Source organism: Pimephales promelas, chromosome 5 (genome assembly GCF_988280905.1).
Source record: "Pimephales promelas chromosome 5, fPimPro1.hap1.1, whole genome shotgun sequence".
Lineage (NCBI taxonomy): Eukaryota > Metazoa > Chordata > Actinopteri > Cypriniformes > Leuciscidae > Pimephales > Pimephales promelas.
In genome coordinates this window covers 20,040,229-20,066,179 of record NC_142773.1, presented here as the reverse complement: position 1 = coordinate 20,066,179, position 25,951 = coordinate 20,040,229, and the positions used below count along the sequence as shown (strand labels likewise).

General features: G+C 36.9%; 1 protein-coding gene across 1 annotated transcript; it reads right to left on the bottom strand.

Annotated features, from left to right (window-relative positions):
• Positions 1 to 279: 279 nt before the first annotated feature.
• On the bottom strand, positions 280 to 19,303 carry atp1a2a (ATPase Na+/K+ transporting subunit alpha 2a). Its single transcript, XM_039694727.2, has 23 exons — positions 19,198 to 19,303; positions 18,978 to 19,037; positions 16,957 to 17,160; positions 15,731 to 15,844; positions 13,312 to 13,446; positions 13,060 to 13,177; positions 12,702 to 12,970; positions 11,425 to 11,623; positions 10,156 to 10,265; positions 9,865 to 9,999; positions 9,503 to 9,582; positions 7,599 to 7,708; positions 7,231 to 7,406; positions 7,013 to 7,149; positions 6,704 to 6,854; positions 4,709 to 4,877; positions 4,424 to 4,578; positions 4,137 to 4,260; positions 3,136 to 3,281; positions 1,880 to 2,010; positions 1,681 to 1,782; positions 1,472 to 1,563; positions 280 to 1,146 (listed from the first exon to the last, which is right to left on the bottom strand). The coding sequence occupies exons 1-23, from the start codon at positions 19,240 to 19,242 to the stop codon at positions 1,118 to 1,120; spliced, it is 2,991 nt and encodes a 996-aa protein (XP_039550661.2). The 5' UTR covers positions 19,243 to 19,303; the 3' UTR covers positions 280 to 1,117.
• Between the last annotated feature and the right edge of the window lie 6,648 nt (positions 19,304 to 25,951).

The window sequence follows — 25,951 nt, the reverse complement described above, 5'->3', positions numbered from 1 at the left end:
AAGTCTGGCCTAGGGACAGAGGCAAAAAACGCAAAATGCCTCCTATTTTATATAAAACAACAAAATTGAACAATGGTTTATATATATATATATATATATATATATATATATATACTGTATATATATATATAGGTTCCCTTACACATTTAGTAAGTGTGAAAAAAAAGTGGAAATGTTTTTTAGTTTTTTTTAATATCTGTCAAGGACAGAAAAAGTACCATAGTTGTTCACGTTGCACAGTGAATTGAGTTAGAAAACAAAAGTCAAACATCAGAGATCCATCTTTTGTTGAATTTTATTTTTATGCTATATTTCTTACAAGTATTTAAATAGAAACATAGAGATAGTAATTTTACAATACAGTTCTAATACATTTGCATTGCATTGGCACCAATGAGCTTTTTCATGAATTTCGTAGCCTACATTAAAATGTGAATTATTTCAATCATGTGTGAAGCCTACTATATTTCACATGTTCTTCAAGTGAAAACTTAAAGAAAATGAACTCTTAAAAAAAGCTCATAATCAGCCTAAAAGTTATAAATTCACAGCAAAACATCAATTCGAGCCCGTTCTCATCCCAAAGCGCCATATAGGACGCTTTTGCAAAAGCGTAAATATCCAACGCACATGGCACCCTTTAACGTGAAATGGGACGCAGATATATTTGGGCAGAAGGCGCCCCCTAGTGGTCTAACCCTTACCCTACACCTTACCTAAACTTAACCATAACCGAAGCGTCTCATTAGACGTTAAAGGGTGCCATGTGCGTTGGATATTTACGCTTTTGCAAAAGCGTCCTATATGGCGCTTTGGGATGAGAACGCGTTGTCAATTCAGTAGAAATGCAATGATCTTGAACCCTAGCTGGCTATTAAATCATCAAATTATTGAGGTTAATGATACTGTATTCAGGATACATCATGTAAACAGATTATGCGAGTGCATGCACACACCCACATATGCACATACAGACACACACATTCAGTCTTACATGATAAATGCCACATGGTTGTCTGATTCTTCATTTGTCTCATTAACTTTCCTCATATCTTTTACCAGGACAGATACACACAGAGAGAGAGAGACAGTCATGCAAAAAGATAGCATATTCCTGTTAATAGTAGGTCTCTTTTTCCACCCAGCCTGCAAATGAGAGACAGAGAGAGCAAAATTAATTAAATTAATAATAAAAAAGCAATGTATACTGCTGTATTGTTTCTTGAACCTTGAATTTAAATAGTAATATTGGCAACATTATCTGTGCCATTTTTGATAGTCATCAGTTTAAGTGCTAAGAACTAGTACTAAAAAAAAGTACTAAAAAAAATCTAGTTTTTACATTTGCCAATACCTCAGAATGCATAATTTAAACAGGGAGACGACAGTATACATGGTCGTTTCACTTGAGAACAAATGTGGGCTATTATGAAAGTTCTCAGAAATGTTCTTTGTAAACATCTGTGCTCACCTCCCGGATTCCTGCGCAAGATTAATTTACGGATCTCATCATACACAAAGATTAGCAGACTGTATGGGAAAGCACAGAACCACCACATAATCCTGCAAAAGAAATAGGAAAAAGAGAAAAGAAAATGTGAGGAAAGGAGCAAAAAACAAACAAACAAAAAAACAAGCTGTTCTATGGAGCTGAAGAGTGTGTGTGTGTTTGTCCCTTACTTGAGTGGGTACATCCTTAGGGCAATGTCCATACCGGGGCAGTAGGACAGGAAGGCTGCCAGAGCCGTCTCGGCAAACATTCCAAAAATGAGAATCCTATTGCTATAAGAGCACAGGTCGGAGAATAGCATTTAACAGAGATGTATGCAAATATCACACTCCTCAATGCAATCCCTTACAAACACACACACACACTGACTTCATGCCCTGTTGGAAAACAGAGTTCCTGCGTGTCTTGCAGATGACGAGGTCGGCCCACTGCACCACGACTATGCTGACGAAGAACGAAGTGTGACAGGTGAACTCAATAACCTTACGCTGCTCGTAAGTCTGAAACATATATATTTAAATAGACATAATGAAATACACACATTTGATAACATTTGGAAACATTCTTCACATATCTGATCAATCAGGCTCTTTAATTGTAATAAATTATATATATATATATATATATATATATATATATATATATATATATATATATATATATATATACGTATATATATATATATATATATATATATATATATATATATATATATATATGAAGAGTTCAGATGCAAAGCCTCTAAGTGCCATTTGAAATTTTCTTCTTTAATGATGATTTTTATCAAGCTTGTATATTTAAGTTTAGAGATTTCACTTAAATGGCAATGATAATTACCTATTAATTGTTATTTAAGTGAAATTACTGAACTTAAATATACAAGTTTGATAAAAAATTATCATTAAAGAAGAAAATTTCAAATGGCATTTAGAGGCTTTTGCATCTGAACTCTTCATATATATATATATATATATATAATTAGAATAATTTAGGGCTGTTAAATGATAAAAACTATATGGCTTACATATTATTATACTATTCATATTAAAAATAATCTTCCTTTATGTTGATTTTACATAAATTTAGGAATTGATGTGTAAATCTATTTTATACAAATGCATAAAAATTAATCGCATGATTAATTGAATCACATGAACCTGTGTGATTAATTGATTTAAGTTTTTTTATTGTATATTTTTAAGAAATTCGTATTTTTAATATATATCTATCTATATATATATTTTTTTTTTTCAGCAAGGGTGCGTTAGATTGATTAAGTGATAGAGATAGTCTTGTACATTGTTACAAAAAATAAATACGGTTCTATTTAATATTCCTGAAAAAACATGGTTTCCACAAAAATGTTAAGTAGTACAAAGGTTTTTACATTTCAAAATAATAAGAAATGTTTCTTGAGCAGCATTAACATTAGAATGATTTAGGATTGTGTGACAATACGTAATGATGCTGAAAATACAGCTTTGCATCATTTAAATATATTAAATTAGAAAACAGTTATTTGAAAGTGTAACAATATTTCAACAATTTGTATCAATTTGATTTGAATTTTGCCAAGACTTCTTTAAAAAAAAAAAAAAAAAAAAAATCGGTGTGTGTGAATTCACCCATTGCTGTCCATAGGTGTCCTCCAGGTCATTAACTACACGATCATCCCAATCCAGTCGGATACCCAGCAGTGTATACGGCAGAAAACCATTCTCAGCCAGGATCACAAAATAGGTGAAGAATCCTCCCAGCGCCTGGATCATACCTAAAGATAAATGAGTACACAAACACATGTAATTACTTTTATCCCAGCAGAGCATGAAAAGGTATTTTATTCACAATATTAATCAGAAACATGAGGTCTATTCACCCCCCTCAGATTTTCAAAGTGTTTTTTTTTTAATGACACTTATTATGCGAAAAACTATTTTGTCCGGTTTCACAAACAAGGCTTAAGCTTAGTGTTTGAGTTGTCTGAACAGAAAGCAACTTGGACTGACATATCTTAAAATAAGTCAGTGCCATTGTTTTTTCTCAAGATGCACACCAGTAATGTTTTATTTTCCCCCTTTAGTTTATAAATGTTTATAAAAGCTACTTAATTTGAACTAAGGCCTAATCCTGACTTAATCTAAGCCCTGGCTGTGAAACCAGGCCTTTATTTCTATGTTTTTTGCACTTATTGCAGAAAAAACTATTCTCTCCCACCCATATTACACATATAAAATTAATATTAGTAATGTTTGCTTTGGTCATGTCTTGCTTAGGGTGCCAAGTGAGCCCAGTGACCCATTAAAAATAGGTTGACGATGCCTCTATTGAAATATAAATTCTTCATGGACTACAAAGTTAACAATCTGTATCTGTATTCTTTGGCTTTTTAGTACAGTAGTACATGGATGTTTTCTTTGTTTTCTTTTCACTTTGTCAGTATGTCTGCTGGTACTTTTATTGTAATGTAATCACTTGATTGTAATTGTAATAATCACTTTGGAACAACAGTGGTAGTCAGTAAGTTGCTATACAAAAGAATAAACGAAACGAAACGACAAGAATGAAGTTGTAAAGGCCATGTGTGTGTGTTCGCTGATATCTGTGTGCAAGGGCACTTGAGGCTAACCAATTTGTCCGTAAGCCATGCTGATGAGCCTCTCATTCACCAGCTTGTCAGTTTTGGGGTTTCGGGGCTGACGCTTCATAATGTCACTCTCTGCCGACTCATACGCTAGAGAGATTGCAGGGACCTGAGAGAGAGAGAAAATGATGACAGTGATGACAAAGATGTTCATATGTATGTGTGTGTTTGTGTGTTTGAGATGGTCCGGTGCCCGAGGTTAGTATGACACTTGACAGGAATTGGAAGTAAGACTGAATGAATGCACACATGTGTGAGTGTGCACATCTCACCATGTCAGTGCCAAGGTCAATGCAGAGGATGGTGACTGTGCCCAGGGGCAGTGGCACACTGGCGATGATGAAAAGCAGGAAGGGTGTGATCTCTGGGATGTTACTGGTCAGCGTGTACGCAATTGACTTCTTCAGGTTATCAAAGATCAGACGACCTTAATTGAATTGAAATTATTTCTGTATTAATGATTGTGTAAAACAGTCAGGCCAATATAGCACTTCTGAAATTTGTTATCTCTAAAAAATGAAGAGATACTTATTCTTAATATTCCATCTCTCTCTTACCCTCTTCCACTCCTGTAACAATTGAGGCAAAGTTGTCGTCCAGCAGGATCATGTCAGCAGCTTGCTTGGAAACGTCTGAGCCCGAGATTCCCATGGCAACGCCGATGTCAGCCTTCTTCAGAGCAGGAGAGTCATTCACCCCATCACCTGTCACTGCCACTATAGCACCCTGCAGCCGGAGTCAGCCAATCAGAATCAGAGAAAAAGACCAGTCAGCTAATTAGAAACAAAAAAGAGCTTTCAGCCAATCAAGTCAATAAGCCAGACTAAATGAAGATATAAAGTGTACACTGATGTTGGTATGATTTTTAATGTTTTTATTTATTTATTAAGAAGTGCTTATGCTCACCAAGGCTGCATATTTGATCAGTTTTCTATTTTAATGCATTTTAAATGTAATTTATTCCAGTGATGTCAGTCAACGCTGAATTTTCAGCATCATTACTTCAGTCTTCAGTGTTACACGGCCCTTCAGAATTCAGTATGTCTTTACTGTCACTTTAAATCAATGTAAAGCATCCTTGCTGAATAAAACTGTCAATTTCTAACAAAAATAAAGGCATTATGCTGTGTTTGGTCAGCTCAGTGTCAGCTCCACAGACCAATAGCGTACTTGTAGTACGTTATGAACGGAATGAGTATTTAATAATTTGATGTTGAGTTAGTTTATGTGTGTAATATGTGATAATGTGATGTTTGTTTCAAACAGAACGAAGACAAATAATCATTTTGGTTTTGTTAGCTAGTTCTGATGCAGAAAAGCACCTCTAGACGGGATCACTGTAATGCATTACTAGCTGGTTGTCCTTCATCCTCAATAAACAAGCTGCAGCTGCTAGAGTTCATACCAGGTCAAAAATATGATCATATAACACAAATTTTATCATCTCCACAGTGGTTTCATATTAGGTATCAATTACAAAGTATTGCTACTGACCGCTGAACGCTTTAGCTCCTGTGTATTTAACTGATCTTATATTGCCCTACTATCCACCACGCTCTTTTAGGTCTCTGGGCTTCTGGTAGTACCATAGGATATTGAAATCCACTAAAGGATGGACAGCGTTTTCACATTTGGCTCCTAAACTTCCTGATGATGTTCAGGGCTCAGTTTAAACTTAAAGACACATCTCTTTAGCCAAGCATTCACATACTACACCTCATAATCCCATTATATCAGATCAAATGCACGATTATCTTTGTTTGAGAAGTTATGAATAGCAGCTACGCTAATTACTTTCCATCTGCTTTTTTGTTAAATCACAGGATGTCCATCCCTAGGTAACTAACTACGCCAACTCCAGTTTGGATCCAGCCTCTTATGAAGACTTCAGATGACTCAACACCTGTGAAGAGACGGTGCCAACTCTTGCAAGGATTTCAGATGAGGTAAACTCTGAATCAACATGCACCAATAAATGCTCTATATATTGCAATTTTGTACAAAACTTGTAATAATTACTTCAACAAGTACATTTTTACGTGATTTGTACATAACTTGGACTCAGTCACCTCTGTTAAACAGATTATTTGTAATGTAGAAGCACGCATTTTCCGTAAAGCTGCTTTGAAAAAATATGCATTGTGGAATAAAAAGCTATACTAACTGTGAATTGAATTAAATGTGCACTTTTCCACATTAAAAAATAAATAGTGCGATTGAAAATACACTCTAAAAAATGCTGGGTTCAAATTTGGGTCAAATATGGACAAACTCAAATGTTGGGTTAAAAATGTAATATAAACATTTAACCCAATGGCTGAGTTTGTCCATATTTGACCCAAAGATGGGTTAAAACAAACCCGCATTTTTTAGAGTGTTTGTTGAAAGTTCGAAATGACAGTCGCATCAGTTCGTTCTTCTATTTCGCTTGAAGTATATCAGGGCCATTAATGTAAACAGAAAGATCTGATATTTCAATACAACTTGCATTTGGTGAGATTTGCCATGCAAGACCTCCAGTGTGTGATGTTTTAAAATTCACACACACACACCTGTCTCTGGCAGCCCTCCACGATGATGAGTTTTTGTTGAGGTGAAGTGCGAGCAAACACAATCTCTGTGTGGTACCTCAGAATATCGTCCAGATACTCTGAGCTCATGTCCTTCAAGTCTGAACCATGAACCACACAGGCCTTAGCATCTCTGAAACGCACACACACACACAGAACAGTGCCCATTTTCATTATCTGTGGAGAAGCAATAAAAGCGGATAAAACCCATTCAGATTTAGTTTACACGCACAGAGTAACCCAGACTTTCAAACAAACATTCAATAGAGACAGATTCACACACACACAGACCGTGGATTGACTTGGCTCAGTGGTATATTAAGTCTCTCAGCGATATCCTCCACAGTCTCGTTGCCCTCAGAGATGATGCCGACACCTTTAGCAATAGCTTTGGCAGTTATAGGATGATCTCCCGTTACCATGATAACCTGTAAAAATGGATAACGGTCACCTTTGACACAAAACACTGTCAATGAATGGATGGATGGATGGAACCTATAAATGGATACCTTAATGCCAGCTGAGCGGCATTTGCCCACAGCATCTGGCACTGCGGCTCGGGGCGGATCGATCATGGAAATTAAGCCGAGGAAACAGAGCTGGTTGACCGGGAAATTCAGCTCGTCACAATCAAACGCAAATCCCCTCGGAAACTGAGAGGGAGAGAGGAACAGGTGGCAGAATCCTAAAGGAGAGAGAGAGAGAGAGTAGAATTCAAATATGAAGGAAAGAAGGAAGGAAGGATGGATGGAAAGAAAGAAAGAAAGAAAGAAAGAAAGAAAGAAAGAAAGAAAGAAAGAAAGAAAGAAAGAAAGAAAGAAAGAAAGAAAGAAAGAAAGAAAGGAAGAAAGAAAGAAAGAAAGAAAGAAAGACTTACCCAGAACCCTCTCGCCCAGTCCGCCCAGCTCCATATACGCTCCCTGAAATGCATCTTTCCAGTCATCGTCCATTGGGAGTTCCTGTCCATTGATCATTATGGAACTGCACCTGTATGAGCAATCACCAATAAATCACAGCTATTGAATTACTGTCAGTAATAACAGATATTAATCACAGCTATGGAATTTTGATGGATCAACAATACTTAGAGCAGTAATCAGAAATAAGTTTTATGATGTATCATCATCAATAATTAGTTATTGATTAACGTTGTAGTTATCCAGTTTATTAATTATCCATTATCCCGTGCTATTTTAGGATAATATATTATTATAGTATTTATTAATATTTTGAATTAGCCTTTACTTTTAGATTTTCATTTTACAAACACACACACATACTCGGGAAAACTATTTTTTTTCCACCTTTAATCTGACCCTCTGTCTGAAATGACAGCTACTTAAAGAAATACTCCACCGTTTTTTTAATAATATATTATGTTATTCACTTAACTAAGAGGACTTGATACATACCTCTCTCGTCAATCGTTCTGGCGCGCGAGACACTTTGATCGCACTTAACTAGCCCAGTTCATTCAATATGGGCCAAGCAGAGAAGCGACCAAACACCTCCACGTTTTCGTCGTATTCCGCCATACATTATAGTTATCCACTTTACACGCTTAGAAAAGTGCAACGTTTTATTTTGTGTCACCATTCTTGGTAGAGTTACACCACTCATGTAACTGTATTTAAATAGGGAAAACGTGGAGGTGTTTGGTCGGTTCTCTGCTTACCCCATGTTGAATGAACTGGGCTAGTTAAGTGCTATCAAAGTGTCTCATGCGCCAGAGCGATTGAGCGTACACACTGAGATGAGAGAGGTACGCATCAACTCGTGTTAGTTAAGGGAATAACATAATTTAATATGAAAAAATAGTTGAGTATCCCTTTAAGGATTGTCAGTAAATGGCCAATGCTACTTCATTTTTAAAGCTACACTGTGTGATTTTTACCCCCATCTAGCGGTGAAAAGGTATATGACCATCCAGTGAATATTAGTTTGTGTTCCTCTCAATTCCGATTTCGTTTTTACTCCTACGGTGGCCAATGTAGTCCAAGATAAACATGGCTTCCAGTTCGACCTCGTCCATGAGTGTTAACTCAAACGTAAACGCGAAAGGCGAAGCTTGAATTAATGGGTATGTCCCTCTTTGGCTAATGTACTTTCAAGATGGAGGGGCAACATGGCGACCGACATTAGAACCCCTTACCCGTATGTATTTTCAATGGCATATTATACACTCACGAGAATACTTTATTACTTGTGCGAAGTAAATATACATTAACGAGCACATATATTTTTGAAAGAACTAAGTGTTTTTAGCTAAGAATAAACTAAAAGAGTTACACAGTGTAGCTTTAACAAAAGTTTCTTTGCAAACTCTCCAGTAGACTGTGACGCCTGCATCTGGAGTAGGCAAATTTTAGCCGTTAAGCCACTGAGAGGCAGTGGGCGGAGCCTATGGTGCGATAATGAATAACTATTCATTGATGTCTTGCTCTGGAGGAAGTCAAATGTAAATGTATTTTGCCCGTGTGATGTCACAAATCCCACAATATCCAAACGAGACATTTTTGGAGCTTGGTTAAATAAATGCTTTGTTTATAATGAAAAAGCCGTTTAAAGTAGGCTATACATGACCTCTTACATGTCAAAAGATTAAGGCAAATTTGATTTCTCAAATTTGATATTAATCGCAACTATGGATTCATGATGAATAGTTAAAGCTATTATTAATCAATAAAAATGATGTTGTCTAATCAATAACCACAGCTACTGATTCTTTTTATTTATGTTTATGTATATGGATTCACTGTATTGTGGTCTGGTATTAATTACCTTTCCAGAATCCTCTCTGGAGCTCCTTTCATCACCAGCAGGTGTCCAGTGGGACTCTCCTCTATCACGTGAACAGACAGCTGAGAGAGAGAGAGAGAGAGAGAGAGTTGTTCTATTATTTTTATATAATATGTTGATGCTTTGGCAACATTGTGTTACACAGTCATGCTAATAAAGCTATATTGAATTGAATTGAAATTGAGAGAGAGAGAGAGAGAGAGAGAGAGAGAGAGAGAGAGAGAGAGAGAGAGAAAGAGAGAGAGAGATGGGGATTATTTATTACTCAAGTCAATATCTGTATGACATCGAGATATTTCTATAAGATCTTTGCAGCTTTGGGTGTGTGTTTCCTGTAGGTGAACCTGGTATTTGTTAGTTGAGTTGAATGGGATTTCTGCCACTTTAGGGTTGTTCTCTCTGAGAATCTGAACATTCCCGGATGAGAGCTCAACGCACTTTAACAGAGCGGACTCTGACGCGTCACCTGCTGTGTCCCTCTGTGAACACACAGTGTCACAAATCAAACAATAGAACACAACCCCTTATCTTATTTATGATTAATATTTGTGTATAAGTATTGCACACATATGTAGTCGATGTACACTACTTTTCAAATGTCTGGTGTCGGTAATTGTGTATGTGGTGTGTATTACCTTGCGCACAGGAATTTCCTCTTGTCCCGGTAAGAAGACAGCACGGTTACAAATCCCTGCGACTCGAGACAGAGAGAACCAAGTGGGAGAGCTTTTATCAAAGCAAGAACCTACACACACACACACACACACACACACACACAGGAGAAAGAATAGATTTGGTAAAGTGCGCTCAAACAGAGATATGGACTATAGAAGAATTCTCCCTCTAAATGTTCAAAAGGTAGCAAAAGCACTAAAGGTATATTTAGCAGAACTTTTCATCTAAAGCGACCTAACTTATATGCTAATTACAGGGACGTTATCCCTAAAGTATAATGAATATTTACACTGTGTCCTACACTCAGTCAAGTTTTCATCAAAAACGATTTTTTCTATCCACAATGAAAGTGAATATATTGTATACTGTAGACAACCAGTCAAATCATATTTGCAATTGATCTATGTGAAGATGTGAATAGATCTATCTTCCTCTTTAATGAGCTGATAACCACTTCAACTGGATTGATTTGAGGAGTTGATCGCCAGAACCAAATTCAGTCCAAAATTCATGAACGGATCATTCACATTGAGCTAAATGAACTGATTCACGGACAAGATCCGACTCAAAAGAATAATTTGTTCACAAATTGGTCATCACTACACTCATTAAAAACGCTTATAAAAGCTAGGGCAGAAGTTTTTTAGTCAACAATGACTTTAGAAATACTTTTGTGGCGTTTTTTTTTTTTTTTTTGTCGTTTTGGAACATTATTTAAGGCACAAAGACCCTCATTTATCATTCTTGCGTAGATGGCCGGATATGTTGGCGTAAGATTATGCTTACACTGCTCTCACCGCCTGATTATTATTATTATTTAAAAGAAGATGAATGTCATTTTTATTATTTTGTCAGTCTGAATTATTTTTTGGTCATTGAAAGCATTTCATTACCGAAACCAATCTGTATGCACCTGCCGGGCCTAACCCTGAAACGTCAGGTAAAGCTCACAGGCTCGCAAATGAAGACATCATTTAGTTTGTCAGTGCGTTTTGTGGTGTTAGGAATTGTTTTTCTGTGCACTCAAACTCAAAACGTGCATATACCACCTCCTGAGCTGGCGTAGGATTTGAGCGTGCCGTACGCCAACGTCCATATTGATAAATCTCAAAGTCACCGTAGTTTTGGGTGTACGCTAGAAATTTGGTGTATGCACTTTTGATAAATGAGGCCCAATGTGACCTAACAATGTTCACATGTTTGGTCTGTGGACCTGAAAGCATTCTAACCTGATTGGTCCTCGGTGGTGTCGGCCTCGTGGATCTGATTGTCAAACCACATGTGAGCTACAGTCATCCGGTTTTGAGTGAGGGTTCCAGTTTTATCCGAGCAGATGGTGGATGTGGAGCCCAGAGTCTCCACGGCTTCTAGATTCTTCACCAGACAGTTTTTGCGAGCCATACGCTTAGCAGTCAGAGTCAAACATACCTGAGAGAGATTGGATGGAGTTAAAATAGAAGTTCTAAAAGACGATAATGTTTTATGGTCTTTGTGCCTTTTGAAAAGTGTTTTTGAGGGTTTATTGAAATAATGGCGAAAGAAGTCATACAAAGAGAGAAGGATGAAAGACTCAAAAGAATGCACAGAACGAGAAAAAATCTTAAGTATGTAAGTTTATAGAATACCATTGAAAAGTTTGGGCTTGTTAAGACCCAGCAAACAAATGTAGGTTCTGGGAATGTTAGCTTTTGGTTCCCAGAACGTTAGTTTTTGGTTCCCTTAAGGTTAAGGGAACGTACCCGGAATATTCTCGGTAACGCTTCCTTTTACACTCCAGTTACTCATGTAAATACTATGTACTTGTTTTAGTAACTACAATTACTGGGTAATAACTAGTACTAACCCTGAACCTACCCCTAAACCTACCCCTGTTCCATGTACTTACCTTATAGCCAGTACTTTCTAGGTAAGTACACTGTAATTACACTGTAAGTACTGTATTGTAAAAGGAAGCGGTACCACATTCTCCTTACGTTATAAAAATGGAACCTAAAAATAACCTACATGGAACGTTCCTATAACGTTCTTGTTTGGTTCCCAAAAAAATAACCTCATGGGACTATTCGGGAACGTTAGGCGAACGTTCGGTGTTTGCTGGGGATAAGTCTCTAATGCTTACGAAGGCTGTATTCATTTGATCAATCAACACATTAAAATTGTGAAATATTACATCTAAATATCTAATACTACTAAAATAACTGTTTTCTATTTAAATGTATTTAAAATGTAACTTAGCATCATTACTCCAGTCTTCAGTGTCATGCTGATCTTCTGCTCAAGAAACATTTCTTGTTATTATCAATGTTGAAAAAGGTTGTGCTGCTTAATATTTTTGTGGAAACTGTGATGCATTTTTCCAGGATTCTTTGATGAACAGAAAGATCAAAAGAACAGCATTTATTTGACATAAAAAACAAATTTTGTAACATTTAAATGTCTGAACCCAAACTTTTGAATGGTAGTGCATATGAATATTATAATATGTATATGTTTGTATTTGTCTCACCGTGACAGTAGCCAGCAGTCCCTCAGGGACATTGGCAACAATGATGCCGATGAGGAAGATGACGGCCTCCAACCAGGAGTAGCCCAGAATAAGGGACAGGATGAAGAAAGACACGCCCAGAAAGATGGCCACGCCTGTGATGATTTGAATGAAGTGCTCGATCTCCCTATTGATGGGTGTCTGACCCACCTCCAGACCGGACGCCAGAGTCGCAATGCGGCCCATCACTGTACGGTCACCTGTGTTGATCACTATGCCGTGGGCTGTGCCTGCACACACAAAAATTAACCAATAAATATGAATGAATGAATGAATGAATAAATGAATGAATGAATGTATGAATGAATGAAGATCTGACCTTCCACACAGTTGGTGGAGAAGAAGCTGATGTTTCTGGTCTCCAGGGGATTTTCATGAGTGAACTCTGGAGAACGTGTCTGAGGTTCTGACTCTCCAGTTAGAGACGAGTTATCCACCTGAGAAAGGCAAAATAGATGTTCTCATTCTGATCTCAGGCTTATCACTAAGACTACAGGCTGGTAAACAAAGCTGATCCCAGATCTGAGATCTTTCCCTTAATATCTGTCAGCATCACTTGCCCTCTCTCTACCTTGCAGCCACTGGAAGAGACGATCCGAAGGTCTGCTGGGATTCTGTCTCCACCCTTGATCTCCACCAGGTCTCCCTGAACCACTTCCTCTGCATTAATCTGAAACGTCTCCCCTTCACGGATCACCAGAGCTTGCTGAAAGAAAAAGTCAATAGTAAAGTTCCTCAAACATGATGATGCAGAAAAACTATTTATTTAGGGAGAGGCCTACAGCAACGAATAGCCTATATCAAAACAGAGTTTGCAATACTGTAAGCAACCTACACTATCAATTATAGACATTGTGTGTGTGTGTGTATTTATAGACTTTATAACTTTTGGGGTCACCTACAGTATGTGTGGTTTTCTACCATACTGACTTTTTAAATTACCATTTAGTCTATTTATTGTGCTTTCTTTTATTTTACACCGTTAATAATAATAAATCCTTGATTCTGATTGGTCAATAGCTGTGCTTTGTTCATGACAAATGTTCATGTTCTATTTATCGCTGCGCAACACTCCAGTTCCTGTGTTGATTTTATTTGAGCTTTCATGCATAGGCTTTTACCAGTGTTGGGAGTAACGCATTACAAAAGTAATACATTACAGTAACATATTACTTTTTGCTGTAACGCAGTAGTGTAAGGCATTACTAATCAATTTTCAGTAATATTTTACTCGTTACATGTTCAGTGAGGCTTGTATTACAGTTGTATTACAGTGTATTGTCTGCTTTTACTTCTTAGGCAACAGACTATGTGAAAGTTTTAAAGCAGTCTTTTAATGCCAGTTCAGAGCGGTCGCGTCTGTAACATTGTTTTTTCCTCATAAATGCGAACACGAAAACTAAAATAAAATGAATATTTTAAGTTCTATGGAGACTGGAGAGCCAACCCTTCCTCATCCGATTTGCGCAGTGTAATTAACAGAATTACAAAAAATATATTTTGCCTCCTATTTTTTTTTTGTCACACATGAATGTGTGTCTTTTCCCTAATATTAAAAATAAAACATAGACTGATATTTGTCTAATGTCTGGAGTCCTTTAAGGAAGTAGCCTATATACGTTTCAATACATGTATTTTCTGAGAATTTTTATTTCAAGTTTTGAGTGCAAATGTCATGTCCATAATGCTGGACCCAATTTTAAATAATTTATCCTCAACTAGTTTTGTGGTGTAGGTCTACGTATTTTATAATGTTAACTTCAAATAATACTAATAGCCTAATTTAAAGATAAGGCAGCATTGGATCTGGACGGTAAGGAGAATTAACGCTGGGAGTTGGAAGAGGTGTGTCGCGATTCTGTTCGTGGATCTGAGTTGTGTGGCGAATCGCGATTTCGGTTTCATATTGCATATCGTTACAGCCCCAAAGTTGTTCTACTTAGTTATTTTGGTGAAAGTAACTCAAAAGTAATACATGAGTAATGTAACGCATTACAATTCTGGGACAGTAATATTGTAAGGTAATGAATTACTTTTAAATAACAGTAACAAGTAATACCTAATGTATTACAGTTTGGAAGTAACTTCCACAACACTGGCTATTACACATTGAAATGTTGTTGCTGTTTCACGGTCAGGGACTATATTTTTCTAGTGGAAAGAAGGATTTTTGTGATTTTACTTCATGAAAGTTGCACTAATACATATTTTTGCACTTTAATATTTTTATTGTGTTAACCGTTTTAGAAAAGCAATAAAGTACTCGAGGCAACTGCTGTATCGTAAATAAGTAACGGCTGAAGGGCGTTGCGAGCAAATAATTTTAGGTTCTGGAAACGTTAGTTTTTGGTTCCTAGAACGTTCCCTATTGGTTCCCAGGAAAGTTTTCTTAACGTAAATAGAACGTTCCCCTAAGGTTAGGGGAATGTTCTGGGAACGTTCCTTTTAGGAGAACCTAAAAATAACCTACAGGAAACGTTCCCAGAACGTTCTTATTTGGTTCCCAAAAACATAACCAAATAGGAACCATACGGGAACGTTAGGGGCCGCGAATTAGCACAGCCTCTCGTACCTTATTTCCTATAAAAAAAACAATAAAGTTTCAAACTTTTGTGAAAGTAAGAAATAAATAAGATTTTTTATTCCCATCTTTGCCTTTATAAATAAGATATAGTATATTTCTTTACTTCTTGCACCACATTTGTTTTCTGTAGTGTATTTCAATATTGTAACCAATATTCCAACAAAGCTAAATCTGAAAGAGGGGGTGGTGGCATTGGCATGTGGTTCCTTTCATAAGTTAAGAAGGATTTACATTCATTTATATAAATCATACATTGGGCTTTTAAATGTTGAAAGGGATTTACATGGATTTATGTAAATCATAGAAAATATTGCTCATAATGGTTTCCGTTTGGGATTTGGTATCATTTACATGCATTCATTTTGCATCCAAAGCAATATGCTACTGCTGTCACAGTCACACTGACCTGAGGCACCATGTTTCTGAAAGAGTCCATGATCCGGGAACTTTTGGCTTCTTGATAATATGAGAAGCAGCCGGTTATGATGACCACAGCAGCTAAAACCACACCCAGATACAGCTGCAGTAAAGCGGAGAGAGGGAAACACAAGTCAAGGGTCAGGGGGTTCAATACTACAACCCATAAGGTTTAAGCCAAGACTCTATCACTATTTTTCCATCTGTAAATATGCTAAAAAACAGGCTTATGAAGAGTTATTGACAGCTTACAGTTTGTTTAATTTATGCAATTCCTGGGGTCTTTACCCTGAAATGCACTGGAAACTCTAGTGACCAATGTATGAAAAGTTTTACCATCTCAGGGAGTTTCAGTTTAGAAATATATGCCCACCAGTCACAATTAGTCACAATAGTCACAGTCACAATATTTTAACCATCTTTACATGAACAATAGACTCATACATTGCAAAAGAACAGCAAAGCCAGACCATTTTAAACACATGCTCACCTTATCATCATAACCCTTAAACAAAACATTTTAGAACAGTAAATGTGCAGAAATCATGATGTAAAAGAGCAAACACAGTTAAACGATCCTTAACTTCACATTTTCAGTTATCACTGACCCTAAACTGTCCCACAAGCAGCTGGGAGCTCAGTCTACAAACTTGGACTCATTTATCATACTGTAAATGGGACACCAGAGCTAAAAGCAATGCATCCACCTCAGTAGCCCAAAATTTTAACTGTGGGTTTTAATTCCCCTCTATTGGAGTGAGGCCAATTGAACACATTTTTGAGATTTAATCGGCTTAAATACGGATTTTTAGAAAACTTAGAGATTTGTACAAAGGAACTTGCACAGGAATTAGAGATAAACATTGGTACTTTCATTATTTATTGTGAATTATATTATTTTGAAAATTGTATTAGGTGTCAACACCATCTCCTCATAATGAGGCTTCTTTCGGATTTGTGCAATATATTAAAAATATTAATTCTTTCCCAAACTAGTTGAAGAATTGTTTTTAAATGCACAAAGCTACACTATGGGACGTGTCATGCGCAACAAGCTTTAAATAACATTTAGAAAGATTTTCCTACAGGACCGGGACTCAATGTCACCCAGATTTAAACCCGTGGCTCTTACAGGAACACAAGTCACTGTGTCGCAAGGCCACAGCTCACAACATTCTCACAATCTCTCATTGGCTGGAGGGTAAGTGCACTCACATTGTCATTGACAGGCTCATCCTCAGTGGCCGCCTGAATACTGTAGGCAAGAAAGCAGAGGAGAGCACCGATCCAGAGCAGGATGGAGAATCCTCCGAACAGCTGCTTACAGAACTTCACCCATTCTGGTGTGGTGGGTGGCGGGGTCAGTGCATTTGGACCGTCACGGAGCAGAATTTCTTTAGCTCTCTTATGGGTCAGACCCTGGGTGGGATGGAGACAAAGTAACTCAAGATTCCCTGCAGACAATTTAGCAACCAGCAAATTTAGAAGGGGTTTGGACACATGTCAGCAGGTCAAGATTAGAGACCCAGGCAGCTTTTCGCAAGAGCATTGTACATCCAAGTCAATTGTAAAGAGTTGGTTTATATGACCTACTTGTGCTTATAACGCTTTTGGGAATTGCAGTCTGGGTTATAATATAATATAATATAATATAATATAATATAATATAATATAATATAATATAATATAATATAATATAATATAATATAATATAATATAATATAATATAATATAATATAATATAATATAATATAATATAATACTTTTAGGTTACGCTTTATTTTACAGTACGTGTTACCCAAGAAAATGCTGGTAATATGATGTAACTACATGGGTTAGGTTGGGTTTAGGGATAGTATTCCTGTCATTTTAAGCCAAAATGGGGGTCAACCTTGAACAAATTGCAACAGAAGCAAAGTCAACTGATTTTGGATCCTCAATATGTCCTGAGTAAGGCAAAAAAAAAGCCCAGAAAAATCCCATTAGACTAACGTTTCGAAAAAGACCCAAGTACATCCCATTCATTCACATATTCATTCCTTTTCTCACGTGAAAAGGGTAAAATTTTTAACCTTTAGAAATCATCATGAAAATCACTGAGTTGATTACTTACATCAAGACAAACAAAATATGTATTATACGTTTTTTGAAATTGTTTGTTTACATGGACAAACGGTGCATAATATAATTACGTATTAGCTAATTTGCATAAATACCCAAACAGATCGAAACATTGGGTATACAGCAGGTGAAAATGTTTTTTTTAATCTTGTTGACATATAACAGTGAACTATTTAATATTAAGGTCTGAATGGAACCCATTTAGGCTACCCATGAACATTAATGCAGGAAGAAGTACTTTAGAAACCAGCCTTTATTAATTATTATGGCAGAAATGGGCTTTGTGCATTGAGTGCATTGTGTACGTAATTAGATTTTTTTGAACCAGACACTTTTTATTTTACCTACTTTTTGTCTTCTGCATTCTCCTTACCCATGTCTCCTGTTCTTCCCTCATCCCCTAGAAACAGTCCCACTGACCCAGCCGCAAACCCCATCTCTGTCATAATAATTAATTATTTAGATTTGTTTGGGTATTTATGAAAATTAGCACATATGTAATTAGATTATGCACCCTTTACATGTTAACAAACGATTGCAAAAAACTTGTAATAGATTTTTTGTTTGTCTTGATGTAAGTAATCAACTCAGTGATTTTCATGATGATATATAAAGGTTTACATTTTTACCCTTTTCACGTGAGAAAAAGAACGAATAGGCGAATAAATGGGATATATTTGGGTCTTTTTCTTACTCAGGACATATTGAGGATACAAAATCAGTTGAGTTTGCTTTTGTTGCAATTTGTTCAACCTTTTTCATAAAATGAATGGACTAGGTTCAGGGCCAGTATAAACCCAGTTATTGTGATTGCTTGTTTGTATTTTTTTTAACAAGGGTTCAAGCTCCAGAAATAGGATACAGGATAAATGCTCTATCAAAAAATATCAGAAAATGGTTTCAAATTTTATATTTATTTAACTAAAGCCGTTTTTCCCAATTGATATCACTAAATAATATCTCGCTATATCTTCAAGGCCTTGTTTATTTGGTTGTAAGTCTAGGCCTACTCTGTATGCTGCTTGAATGTGCCGGTGAGTAAAATGTCATTGCGATCGGAAAAAATATCCGATTCCTTAATGTAAATGTCGAAGGTGAAAGTTAAGATGACTCACTTTGGCAAGGTCAACTCCATAACGAGTGCTGAGCTCATCTAGAGACAGCTTATGATCATCCTGTAGTAGAAACACACACAAGAGCATCAGACAACATTGACAATTATGAACCGTCTAGATGTTTCACATTTACAAACGATTTCATTGTTTGATTTGTAATTATGATCTCCTATACTCGCTCACATGCTTGCTGCTCACACATGAAATAATAACTTCTTACCAGTGACACCTCTTTCTTCAGCTCATCTAAAGCTTGATCTTTCATCTTTCTCTTTCCTACCGCTGGAGCAACCTCAGGGCTGCTTTCATGTCCGTACTGAGACAGAGACAGAGACAGAGGAAGAGAATAATACCCAGAGAATACAATTATATTACTCAGAGATTGCGCTTTCGCAGATTATGAGATTTCTCAGTTGTTTCCTTCATGTTTCATTCCTTCCAAGTAAAAATAGAAAAAACTGATCATGTGACACTGAAGACTGGCGTAATGGTGCTGAAAATTCAGCTGAATAAAATACATTTTTAAATATATTAACATAGAAAATAGGTCAATTAAATTGTAATAATATTTTACATTATTACTGTTTTTACTGTATTTTTGATCAAATAAGTACAGCTTTGTTCAGCACTAAACTTCAAAATCTTACAAATCCCACACATTTGGATGGTATATACATGCACACACATTTGTTAATCGCATCACACTGGCACCTAATTGTTAATTAGTCAGCTGAATATTCATGAATTAATCATATTTTTTACCATAATGTTGCTTTGTACTTTACAGCTCAGTAGTTATGTCTTTAAAACGACATACAACAAACTATGACAGGCCTTTGACAGTGTTATCAAACACGTGAGTGTGCTTGAGCATGACGGACCATCTAATGTGCTCGTCTTTGGCAGGAAATGTGTGCTGTGTGCTGACACATAGGAACAGGGTGTCATGGAAATCACCTGGTCCTGTCACTCTCCCTCAGCTGTGTCTGTATGTGTGTGTGTCTCTGTGTGTGCGCACGTGTACAGCATGTGGAACAGATAGAAGATCCTTCATTACACCTTTAATCTGACCTCTTCTCTGAATTAATTCATATTAATACCAATCAAATGTAAGCCAGCATAATCCATCACACCTCCCACCCTCATTATGAGCAAAAACAGGGCATCACATCAGTAAAATCATTTTCAGATAATCACACATGTCAGACCTTCAGCGAATCTCAAGAGAACTGTCAAGAAATGTTCAGGTCATATTTTCTTGATATATGAAAACAAACCTATTTTTAGGACAATTAACATTTTTGCATTGTGACATTTGTATGACTCTAATAAGCTCATTCTCCTTCCTCAATTAGCTTTCATTCTTACTACAGCAATGTGAAAAACATGTTTTATTGTATGCTACTTTAATATTTTAGCATTATTTATTAAATTGTAATAAAAATATTAATTATTATTTTTCTTTTTTTGGGGGGAAGTATTAAAAAAAGCCCCCTTTATTATTAAAAGTACATTTGAAGAAGATAATGGTGGCATTTGTTTTATGGAATTTGGAATTTAAGATTTTAACTTTTTTTTAAAACAATTTCTTTTTTTGTCTAGTACTACAGTAAAAAATGTGTCTTTTTTGCATTACAGTAATACGAATTTAGGGGAAAAAAATTGCGATGTGAATAATTCCATAATGTGAATAATCCTAATGGCTTTAAAACAGGATTTATTTTCTTAATGCAAATTATAATTGTATTTTTTTCTTTCAATTATCTTGTGACGCATCACCCCAACATTTCTTTGTGAGATTCACACATCTCCTTTTCAAAGTCACACAAAAACATATTCCCACATAATCCTGATGTGTCCATAAGAAATGCATGTGATACTGAACCAATACATTATTTAAGGGTGCATGACACATACGGGAAAAAAAAAAAAAAAAAAAACAGTGAGAGAAAAGGACAGACAGAATAATTGAAGCACCACAGAAAGACACACTCACCCCTTTTCCCATGTTCGTTGATAATGAACTGATGCCCAGATTTCTCCCACTCTCGCCTCACACGTGTGGAAGACACTGGTGGCTTTTTTTGGAGGTAACAAACCCTCCTTCTCAACCTGATAACACACACACACACACACACACACACAAAACTTGTTCTCTCCCCACATTTGTGCCTCAGGGTAACCCGAAGCTCACTCCCCACCCCCTTATAAATACACACACACACACTCACACGACACAACCTTCATGCCCGTGGCTGTATACCTGCACCTGCTACCACTTTCCTCTTCTTTCTGTCTGACACACTTATATTATCACTATTTATTTTATGCTTGTTAGCAGGGCAGAAGAAGCGAGACAGGTTGAATTCAGGCTTGAGGATTTTTTCCCCCCCAACTAAATCAAGCCTTGAGACTGTGGGAACTACAACTGTCGTCAATGCCTCTGCCAGTTCCATTAAGACCAGGACTGGAGAGAGCAGCTGCTCTCCTGACCCTGCCGTGCCCGAGAGCGATACTTGGCTGACGCAAAAATCAGTGATAAATCACATGAACTTCACGTGCTACACTATTTATTGTCTCTGTGGAGGACATATTATACTTTTTTTTTTTCACAGGCTGACGATATATAGTTTAAAATGTGTCCTGTGCTCTGGTTATAGTGTTACATATTATTATGTTGTTGATGATGTAGTTTACTGTTTACTGTATTTCTTCTCTTGAACACTTGACAGAGATGGATAAATATCCAAAAAACACTTGCACAGTGTAATATATGTCTTTCAATTGTGTACTTACATCATCCTAAATGTTTCCAAGAATTTGTAAATTCAGAGAAATTCACAATTTTAAACAGCGCACGTCCCTTGTCAATGATGTAATACCCGTATTATCCCTGGTTTTCACTTGTCCTGCTATGGTAACCATGACGACAGATGCGGACAACCGTGTAATGTTTAGCGGCATGCTGTTGTTGTTTTGTTCAAACATTATGGATCATGGCAACCAGACTTTGGGACAAAAGGAATAGAAATAAACAGCCCATTCTCACCCCCAAGGCTCACCTGACACCTTGGGAAGCATTTTGACTATGCTTCAATATCTGACGCTTTAGGCGCCCTTTAGCATCAGTTAGATGACGCCCTAGGATCGCGTGATCGCGCGACCTAAACCATCTAACGGACATCTAAAGTCATCTAACTAACGCTAAAGTAAAGCGTCAGTTAGATGACGCCGTAGGATCGCGTCATGTAACTGACGCTAAAGGAAAACGTCAAATATGCATGGTCAAAGGTGACGCCTTGGGGTGAGAATGCGTTGAAATAAAACGAGGATCAATATTGGCAAGGCGTTTTCAAGCATCATACCACAGTCATGTTAAAAAACATGAATGTTTTCACTCATCCACAAGCATTATTTGATTCATCAGCATGACAGCAAGTTCTATGATTCCACTTATTCATTGCATCATCAATCTACGCCTTTGTTATTGTAAGAGGTTAGCGACCCCTGCTAGCGGTGAAAAAAAATTACATATTGTAGGTTTAACACCACTGTGGCCAGCAACACTAGTCTTAAAAGTTAGAAATCTAAGTCAGTTACATAAAAAGGTAGAGGGAAAAGTAATCTGAGGAGTATCAGAATTATACAAATTGAAAATTAAGACTGATTACCTCTTATATTAACACAGTCTCATCCCAAGTCGTCATATGACTGACGTCTTTTGACCATACGTCAACATCCACCTTACCCTTAAATGACGGTTAGTTGACGATCCCGGGCCTATCTGACTGCTAGTTGGCCAAAATTGTGCTTAAAGTCATATTCACCCAAAAATGAAAAATATTTCATTAATTACTCAGCCTCGTGTCATTCCAAATCAGTAAGACTTTCGTTCATCTGATGTTTCCCACGATAATCTTTCTATACTCAGGGCTTCAGATTTTGAATCACCATGGTTTTTGAATCAATCCCTCCTCTCTTCCTTCTCTGCTAATGTCTCTGTAATGTCTTGACTAACTTACTACCACAACAAAATGAACAATTCTTCTGCCTCTCACATGCTTTTCAAAACCTTCTCTCTTCTAAACCCTCATTCCCCTTCATCAACCCTAACAGCTAATGACTTTGCCACATTCTTCATAAATAAAATAAACACATTAGCAGCCAATTTTCCACACCACAATTTGACACAGACATCTTAACAGCTAACACACATCAGGGAGAAGTCTCGAAACCCATCCTTTCCAATCAACCTTCTGTCCACTTGATCCTGTTTCTTCCTCGGTTAACACTACTCTTCATACTGGTACCTTCCCAACAGCATTTAACCCTTTCACGCGTACGATCACACCGGTGTGATCAGTCTTGGCTGGTCCCTGGAGCGTACGATCACACCGGTGTGATTAGAACGTGCAGTGCACACGTCAGCAACTGCTAAATTCAAACTTGCTCTCGCGCGTTGGCTGGCGCTCAGCCAGAGACAGACGCACTCAGTGCTGTCATATATCACACAACTATTGAGTGTTTTCAACCACATAATGTTTATTTTAGGTTTCAGACATTTAAATACACATATGTACTAGCAAAACAATGATTTTGAGTTTGTAAAATACACACAGATGTCTATGGAAGCGGCAATAATAATCCTTTCAATTATAATAAGATGACACTTCATATCAGATAGCCTACACATTGTGTAAGTAGCTTAACATTTGATCCTATTCTTCTCCCAGTTCACCAGCCACTTACTATCATCTATTTCGTGAGAAGTGGATGAATTGACGTTATAAATCCAACAGATCCGATTCTCTGAACTGAAAACGAAACTAAAATGGCGCCGCCCGTTGTGCATACAGCTCAACTAACGCGATCGTTATAAAGATGTCTAAACAACAAAACCCATCCACTTGCACATATTTGACAATCGGAATATCAGTGTTTCATGATATAGCTAATACATTTTTTAATATTTTTAATAAAAAAGGAAAAATGACATAAAAGCAGATCATCACTCATTCTGCGCTCTGTTCTGGTTGTGCTGTGTCACGTGACAAGCAATGACGCGTCACCATGGAAACATTAAAGTGGCAAGTTCTAAATAACGGTCGCCTTGAAAAACTCACGCTGGGGGGTCAGTTAGAATATTTTAAACTTACGTGTGAAAGGGTTTTAAGCAGGCTCGGGTAACCCCACTGCATAAGAAACCCACTCAAAAATACTAGACACATCTAGAAAATTACAGACCGTTATCCCTTTTTCCATTCTAATACACTTGAATGAGACCAGTCTCTACCTTTCTTGCACAGAATAACCTCCTGGACAACAACCAGTCTGGTTTCAAAAGTGGCCACTCAACTGAGACTGCCCTGCTCTCAGTTACTGAAGCTCTGAGGCATGAGCAGCTTCCAAATCCTCAATACTCATCCTGCTGGGTCTGCTGCTTTTAACACCATTAAACACCAGATCCTCCTGTTAATCCTCAAGACGAAGGGCATCTCAGGAAATGCACTCCAATGGTTCAAGTCTTACCTCTCAAGTCGATCCTTCAGGGTGTCATGGAGAGGATAGGTGTTTAGTCGCAACAGCTACTGGGGTGCTTCAGGGCTCAGTGCTTGGACCACTTCTCTTCTCCATCAAAATGTCATCACCACTGATCTGTCATCCAGAAACATGTTGTTTCTTATCACTGCTATGCTGATGACACACAACTCTACCTCTCATTCCATACATCTCATGATCTGAAGGCAGCTGCTCGCATCTCAGTCTGCTTGACAGACAATTCTTGCTGGATTGGCCGCCACCTTCAACTGAACCGTGTGAAGACAGAGCTGCTTGTTGTCCCTGCCACCCCAACACTACACCACAACTTCTCCATTCAGCTAGCTTCGTCAACAATAACTCTATCCAGGACTGGATTGTCAATTGTTGCTTGCATAAAATGCAAGGCCCGACACCCATACCTAAACTCATAAAGACCTATGTTCCATCTAGAAGCCTGCGTTCTGCAAGTGAACAGCAACTTGTGGTGCCATCTCAAAAAGCACAAAAACCTTCATCTAGACTCTTCCCTGCTGGTGGAATGACATGCCGAGCTCTATCCTTTAGCCATTTTTCAGCAATTTGAACCATTAATACTAAAACGTACTATTCTATTTCTATTTTAAAAACAACAACAACCTTGCTATGTGTACTGTGCTGGACTAACTTGCGATGATCACGGCACTTGCATATTGTTGTCCTATAGTTTGATTGCTTGCTCTCTTCATTTGTAAATTGCAAAAAAGTTGCTAAATGATTAAATGTAAATCTTTGGAACACAACCCAGATATTTTTTTATGTAATCTGAGATAGAGCTGTGAAACAATTATTCGCATCCAAAATATAAGTTTGTGTTTACATAATATATGTGGTGTATAATTATTTTATATATATATATATATATATATATATATATATACACACACACACATGCATGTATATATTTAAGAACAATTTGTTATATATATATATATATATATATATATATATATATAAATAACATTTCTATCTATAATATAAATTATAAATATACATGCACGTGTGTGTATTTATATATACAAATTAATTATACACTGTTCACACATACTTTTAAACACATACTTTTATTTTGGATGCGATAAATCCCGATTAATCATTTCACAGCCCAAATCTGAGAGCTTTTTGTCCCTCCATTGACAGCTACACAACTATCAATATGTCCCTTCAAAAAGTCAATAAAGAGATCATAAAACCAATCCATATTGGATTGACATATGCACAAGATATTGGTGAGCAACCTTGTTGCCACATGCTATTCTCTTTACAAAAAAAAAAAAAAAAAAAAAAAAAAAACTCATCCAGGGAACTGTTATGTTTACTGGGTGAAATCACGCAATACACATAATACTGTCATTATTTATCGGTTTGTGACATTTACTGCCGATGTCTCCAAAATT

Coding starts and splice junctions, on each gene's coding strand:
- atp1a2a (XM_039694727.2), bottom strand. CDS start 19,242: ATGAAAGATCAAGCTTTAGATGAGCTGAAGAAAGAGGTGTCACTG. Junction 12,971..13,059: donor CTCCACCAACTGTGTGGAAG/GTCAGATCTTCA, acceptor TTGTGTGTGCAG/GCACAGCCCACGGCATAGTG. Junction 10,266..11,424: donor CACCACCGAGGACCAATCAG/GTTAGAATGCTT, acceptor GTGTGTGTGTAG/GTTCTTGCTTTGATAAAAGC.